The following is a 7225-nucleotide window of genomic DNA, read 5'->3' on the forward strand; positions in this document are numbered from 1 at the left end:
GGTATGGACTGAATTGATCTAGCTCAGGATATGGACCAGCGGAGGCTCTTATGAAACGGTAATGATCCTTTGGGTTCCATAAACGGCTGGGAAATCCTTAAGTAGCTGCACAACTTGTGGCTTCCCAAGAAGGGTTCTTCGTTGCCCTCTTTACGTGATCCATGATTAGATTTTCTACTCTATTTAATGATCCGTGGTGGTTACCGTGGTTACCGGTGGTTACATATGATCGCCGTGCGGCACGAATGGCTGCGTTGAATGTGGAATAAGGTTAAGGATGGGAGATAAATTAAAGCGTTATGAAAAAGTAGAATATTTGGGAGAAGGACAGGTTATTGAAAAAACTATATATGCTGTATTTACTGAGACAGGATATGCCATGCAATTTTAAAATACGTCTCCATTTTAAGAAATGAACACTTGAAATCTTTTATGTGCTGTAGGGTTTGCATGGTATTGCCATAATTTATTTAAAATATCCCGTTCTGCTTGCACTGTGACCTTCTTGTTTCTCATTGCAGTTTGCTACTGTTTACAAAGCAAGAGATGCAGTAAATGATACTATAGTTGCAGTGAAAAAGGTAAATTGTGTTGTATTACATTTTGATTCAGTTTATTACCTTGTCAGTATGTAGACTATGAGGGTCATTGGTATGATTAATGAATTGAAAAGGATTTGAAAGTAAGTGACTATGGTCTAATTAAGGTGCTGGTCCCGCATTTGGTAGAAGGGACTGAAGAAAACCTCGAAAAACGTAAGTTAGTTTAGCCGGCCACGCAGTTGAGAATCGAACAGAGCACCACCAGAATACAAGTGTATACGGTTATCTGTACACCGATCTGCACAATATTTCTATATTATTTGTGGCACTTGTGATTTATGTGTATTCAAATAGAGCATTTCTTTTTGTGGTGATATGTTCTACTGAACAACGAAATGTTTGTGGGCGTTCATAGAATATTAAATAAATCCTCATACATTTTGCAGGAAGTAGATATGGGTTCTGTAGTGCTGTGCTATAAATCATAATGTTTATGGGTAGACAAAAATTTTTCCATCTTTCCAATTGGGATGTATGTGAGAATTTTATTACATTACATGTCTTTACTGTACTCAAGTTTCCTTGTGAAATTTTCTTGTGCCATTAGCATTATAATTGGTGTTATATAGCAGAGTGTGAATAATTATTATTTTGAAAGAGAGTATCGGTGCAAGCATTTGTACTTTTTTTTTCTTTTCCAGATCAAGCTTGGAAGTCGAGCAGAAGCACAGGATGGGATTAACAGGACCGCTCTTCGAGAGATAAAGCTATTGCAAGAGTTAAAGCATCCTAATATTATTAACTTAATGGGTATAAAGATTGACACACAGTTATATTTTAAAACAGTGTGTTAATTGCCATCAGCATTCTTTCTTTTGGTTTGTGTTATGGTGATAGAGTAAGAACTCAGAGATTAAGTAACAAATCCTGTTAAGATGCTTAACTTGTCTGTTAGGTGGGTTTATTTTCTCCATGAAAAACTATAAGAGCCAATGAAATGGAAATGTAGGTTACATATTAATTTAAATAATGTTTTGCCCAAGTCTTAAAATTCAGATATTCATTATTATCTACATATTTTGCAAATAAAATTTGATTTTGTTTTGATTTTTTACAGATGTGTTTGGGCACAAATCTAATGTATCACTTGTATTTGACTTCATGGATACTGATCTTGAAGTGATTATTAAGGACAATAACATTGTGTTAACACCTGCTAATATCAAAGCATACATGTTAATGACATTGCAGGGCTTGGAATACCTCCATATCAACTGGATATTACACAGGGTACATAAAACTGGGTCACTTAAGCTGTTGTCAACCTCTTTATGTTTTTATGTATGTGAAATATATCGAGTTTTCTATCTATAATATTTTTTATCTTCTTTATTAGGACTTGAAACCAAATAATCTGCTTGTAAATTGTAATGGTGTTCTCAAGATTGGAGATTTTGGTTTGGCCAAGTTCTATGGCTCTCCCAATCGTATTTATACTCATCAGGTCGTGACAAGGTGGTACAGGTAAGGGATATTAATTTTCCCTTCTTTTTCTTCTGTATGCAATGCAGTCATCATATGGCTTCCTGCAAATTGTTAAGCTACTTAGTAGGAAGAGTTGCATCCTACACCTATCTAGTTGGGCCACAGAGTTCAGACTACTTGCAGAAATGACACCCCTGCAGCATAACATATTACAATTTATACCCAGAGTAAAGTAGTTGCCAAAAATCTGTCTGTTTTGCCTGCATTCCTGGTAAAATATATTGCATTCACAGATCAAAGTTTTTTCTGGAAGCTTGATTCGTGAAATTCTGATCTGTGCAAGGCAGCATAGGATCAATTTCATCCACTCTCTCTTCAGTGAGCACTTGATATTTTAATTTTTTTTTTGGAGGGGGGGTCCACTAATGACATTGGTCCTAGGCTTGAACATTCTCTTGACAACAACAGAAACCACTTCCAGCACATGCTGTAATCTTAATAAGTTTTATATATAATGTCATATACTATAAGTCTGTCAGTTTTGTTGGTGGTCCGTATTTCCTTGGCCATACTATTTGGAAATAATATCTGGCTGTTGCATGTGAATGGGTCAGTGATTTGCGGGAAATTAAAAAATTATTTCAGTCTCTAATATACCCAAATACTTCAGTCATAAAAAAGTTTGGAATTTTTTTTCCGGATGTATGGGGTAGACATTTTATGTACCTAGGAGTAAACACACAGTACAAAATGCACTAGGAGAATCTTCCCCATATTTGTACATGTATAAAATAACTCCCAGGCCTTACGAGGTGCCTGGCAGGGAAACACAAATTGGAGTAATACAACAGATATTTGAAAGAGATTCAAATATTAGTTTCTCCTTTACAGGGCACCAGAGTTATTGTTTGGAGCCCGTATGTATGGAACAGGTATTGATATGTGGGCCATTGGCTGTATCCTGGCTGAACTGCTACTTCGAGTACCATTCTTTCCTGGGGATTCTGACTTAGATCAGTTGACTCGTATCTTTCAGGTGCTTGGTACGCCTACGGATGAGATGTGGCCTGTTAGTATTGTAGCACTTTATTGTAATGACCATGTAAATGGCAGACAGAGTATCAATGCAGTTGTTATGTACTTTGTGCATGAGGTACATGAAAATTTCTCTGGTGAGGTGGTCATGGCCATTCTTCCAGTCACACTTCTCTGAAACTCTTCAACAGATTTCTGTTTACTTTGTTGTTTATGAATCCAGCTTAAGTAAATTTTATATGTGTCCATATCAGCACAGTAAAATCTCTTACATGTAGCTCAGATGAAACTTACCAGTTTTCTAAAGAAATGGCCGATGCAAGACACTCAGAACATGACATAAATTATAGATCTTATAGGAGCTGTAAGTATTTTGTGAAATATTTTTTGTAATGGTGTATATTTAATAAAGTTTAAAGGAAAATGTAACATGATTCTTTTGGATCCAAGTCGATAGGCAGGAGACAACATTTTATGAAGTGATGCATTTCTGAACAATGCAGATGACATGACAGTGTAATTTTTATCTGATTTTTTCTTGAGCTCTTCTTTTTCCATTCTCAAATTCGTTCATCTATGCCCAGCTTTCTCTCTTTTCTGTACTGTCACCTTGATCTTTTCATTTCCTTTTCCTCATTTTTATCCATTCTTTCTTCCTCTTCTCTGTCTACCTCTTTCTCCTTATTTCTTATTGTTCTTCATTTCTTCCTCCTTCTGCTTCAATACCTCTGTCCTTTTCTACTTCATATTGCAGTGAGCACAGCTGTGGACCCAAAATCCTGAAGAGATAAATATATAATATATGCAGTGTCTGTTACTGATTAGTTGTGTCAATAGTATACTTGTATCTGCAGTAAATAATGATCAAGAGATGCAAAATTACAAATAATGCAGTTGAAACCTTTACACTAGTGCATTACTGAACTGAACATTGTCATTGCAGAATGTAAAAATACTGCCAGACTTCATCACGTTCAAAACATTTCCTGGGACACCACTACGCCACATATTCACAGCAGCAGGAGATGATCTGCTTGATCTGGTGGCAGGATTGCTGTCTATTTCTCCACTCAACCGATATAATTGTCATGAGGCACTGCAAGCTCCATATTTCAGGTTGACAGACAGTAAAATGTTTTGCATTGTAATACTATCTCTGAACTTAATTTGAATTACATTCCGTAGAAAAAAGGCTTCTGAGCATCAGTCAGATCATGTCTTAGCCAACCACTTTATTTTCATATACCTTCCATGTAAGGTCTATAAGCTTACTGTATATGAACACTTCAAGTGCTTTTACAGGCTTCCTTTTCACCTAAATGTAGCATATTCTTTAAGGAATATTTACTGTCATTTTTTACAAATTCTGTCACATTTTTTTAAATAGTATTTATGAAAATTGGTTTGCTTGTCATACATGAATAAGTACAACAGCGCTCAAGAATTGGTATTTTGTTTTGAGGTGCTTCATAACAAAAAATATCAGGGAAATAATACCTGAGAAAATATATTCATATCTGTATGGATTAAAAGTTGCACTGATGTCCAGATTCTGACAGTCAGTTGCATGCTAGCTGACACAGATTTCGTTTTCATGTGATGTTCACAACATACAACATATTTAGTTAATTTAGTATCATCAAGGTGTTCTTATGCTCAATTAACCACAATGCCATGAAGACATTTGGGGACTATACGTTTAGCTGGATGGATACCTGACCTTGGCACGAGATAGAGGTGAGTGATCATCTTCATGTCTTGGCTGCTTTGCTTCCAGGAAGAACGCCACAGTACCCACTGGAGAGGAGTTTGGGTTGGACCCAGAGCTAGTCTGGACACTGCGGAGAATAGAATAAAAATTACAAAGTGGAAAATTTCTTGAAGAAAACATTTTTAGCTTATTAAGAAGGAAAACGTTTTAAAGTGGAACCTAAAAAGAGATTTTCATGTACCTGTTTTTAGTGTTTGGATTTGAATGCCTCCTCCCCTGTACTGTTTATGGTAGAATTATTTGGATCCTACACGTGGGAAGTACAGCGAATTCCATGTTATATTTTAAAAAATAAATATGCATCTATTTATGGAAATATATTATTGTATAAATGGACTGAAGGGTGTATTGCTTTGAAAGTTTATGTTATTTTTGCAGTAACAAGCCACCTCCTACACAAGGTCCACAGTTGCCGTTTCCCTCTTCCGTCCAGCGGAACAATGAACACGAGAAACCTAACCTGAAGAGGAAGCTCCTGGAAACAGCAGATGGAGGTTGTATTGTAGTCAGAATTGCAAAGTCAAATTGAATTATTTGGTGGTTAAATGATAATGTTCTGTTATATATGATGAGTTTGTGGAGGGAACAGACTTTTTGATCCAGTCTTTCTTATGAAGTAATTTTAACAGTCCATTATACACATTCATCTTCAGATGATGTTGATCAGTTTAAGAGAAAGCTGAAGTGTGACTTTGAAACCTGTATAGTATAAGTTGTAATATATTATTTTTCTTTGCAGCTCCTCACCCAAAACGACTGGTGTTCTAGAAGCATCTTCCACTTAGGAGATTGTGAAAATACTATGTAATAATATGATGGAATATGTGTAACAGAACTTTGTATGAAGATGATAATTGTTTTGTATAAACTATTTTTATCCCTTGTGTGACGAGGAAAAATATAATTTGATTTTTATATTCTGCGTCTTTAAAAATTCTGACAATTGATAATAGTTAAGTAGTATATGCAGTACTCCCAACTATCTGTGTACAGGTCCAGTTTGTGGCTTATCCATGCATCTTGTTTAGAACAGTTTGCAATGGTGTGGAGCGCCTAGTAAGTTCACAGAGTCTGTTGAACCATACACATTAAGTAACCTGAGAATGGGATTGATTTTAATGAAATTTAGTACTTGAGAGTTTTAGGAAGATCCACATGCATTTTTGTGCATATCTCAAGCATGTATTCCTGAGTATTCTTCAGAATGGAAAATATTTCAAACAAATTAAGAAAAAAAATTATTTTATAATTACTGCACTTTTTTCTGTTAAGTCTTGGGGGGTTTTCAGATAAACTGGATGCTCTGCATACATTTCCATATTTATATAATCAACAAGCAACAGCGTTTTATGCATAAACATGGATAATCCAAAGTATACTGTAATTCAGCTATAAACAAAAGTTCAGTAATAATGAAGATGCATTATTTTGGTAACACTTAGTGATTTCTTTGTTAATAGCTTTAAAATATATTCAACTGTACTCATAATAGTGACCAACGAAATCAATCAAGCCAAATCTGATAATCTCAGCTTACACTAACATAATCTGTTCTGTTAATTGCATGTTCTCTCTACCAAATATAATGATTTTACCAATGGCCGCACCATAGCTCAAGCAGTTAGTCGCTGGCTTCCCACCATGTGGCCGGGTTCAATCCCAGGTCTGGTCAAGTGGGATTTGTGGTGGACAAAGTGGCGCTGGGGCAGGTTTTCTCCGAGTACTTCGGTTTCCCCTGAAAATCTTCATTCCACCAATTGCTCCACAATCACCCTCACCTATCATCTGGGGCTGGTACAATAGGCCAGAAGTGGCTGCAGTACAAGGCACTTAGTCCCACTCTACTAGCAATAAAAAGAAAGTGGTTTTACCATAATGGTTCAGTGTCAGAGCCTGTGAAAATGGAGTAAGGTAAAGTTGTCCCTGTGCTTAACTAATTACGCACTATGCCATTAAGGCATATGGGGAAGTGGATGTGTAGATCCACATTTTCTTGAACTCTGCACTAGCTGGTGGTGAGCGGTCAGTTTCATGCACCAGTTGCTTTAGCCCCAGGGAAATAGCCCCTGGTCAAAGGTTGGGTGGATGACATGGAGAAAATTCTTGGCCCCATCAGGACTTGAAATCCGACCCGTGCCGTTCAGCTTGTAGCCAGTCGCTATACTGACTACACTGTGAAAGTGGAGTGCAACGTGTAAAGGCTGACATTAATATAGGATAGGCTCTTACCTCATACATCCTTCATGAATGTATATCTGATAATGGATACCACAATTTTAAATTAGAGGCAAGGTGATGGTAAAGCTGTCCATGTGCTTAATTAAGCAATATTCCAGAAAGTTATATGGGGGAGTGGAGGTGCCTTTTATGGGAACCCACAAGTTCAATTGCA

The 7225-nt window shown here is 36.5% G+C and overlaps 1 protein-coding gene across 1 annotated transcript; it reads left to right on the forward strand.

Moving 5' to 3' along the window:
* The first annotated feature begins 224 nt into the window (after positions 1-224).
* LOC111872715 (cyclin-dependent kinase 7) lies at positions 225-5750 on the forward strand. The gene is made up of 9 exons (XM_023866865.2): positions 225-331; positions 522-581; positions 1244-1352; positions 1660-1832; positions 1939-2066; positions 2919-3096; positions 4006-4178; positions 5212-5327; positions 5573-5750. Exons 1-9 carry the CDS (start codon positions 278-280, stop codon positions 5599-5601), a joined length of 1020 nt encoding a protein of 339 aa, XP_023722633.1. The 5' UTR covers positions 225-277; the 3' UTR covers positions 5602-5750.
* The last annotated feature ends 1475 nt before the right edge of the window (positions 5751-7225 follow it).

The sequence above is a fragment of the Cryptotermes secundus genome, unplaced genomic scaffold (genome assembly GCF_002891405.2).
Source record: "Cryptotermes secundus unplaced genomic scaffold, Csec_1.0 scaffold374, whole genome shotgun sequence".
Taxonomy (NCBI): Eukaryota; Metazoa; Arthropoda; class Insecta; order Blattodea; family Kalotermitidae; genus Cryptotermes; species Cryptotermes secundus.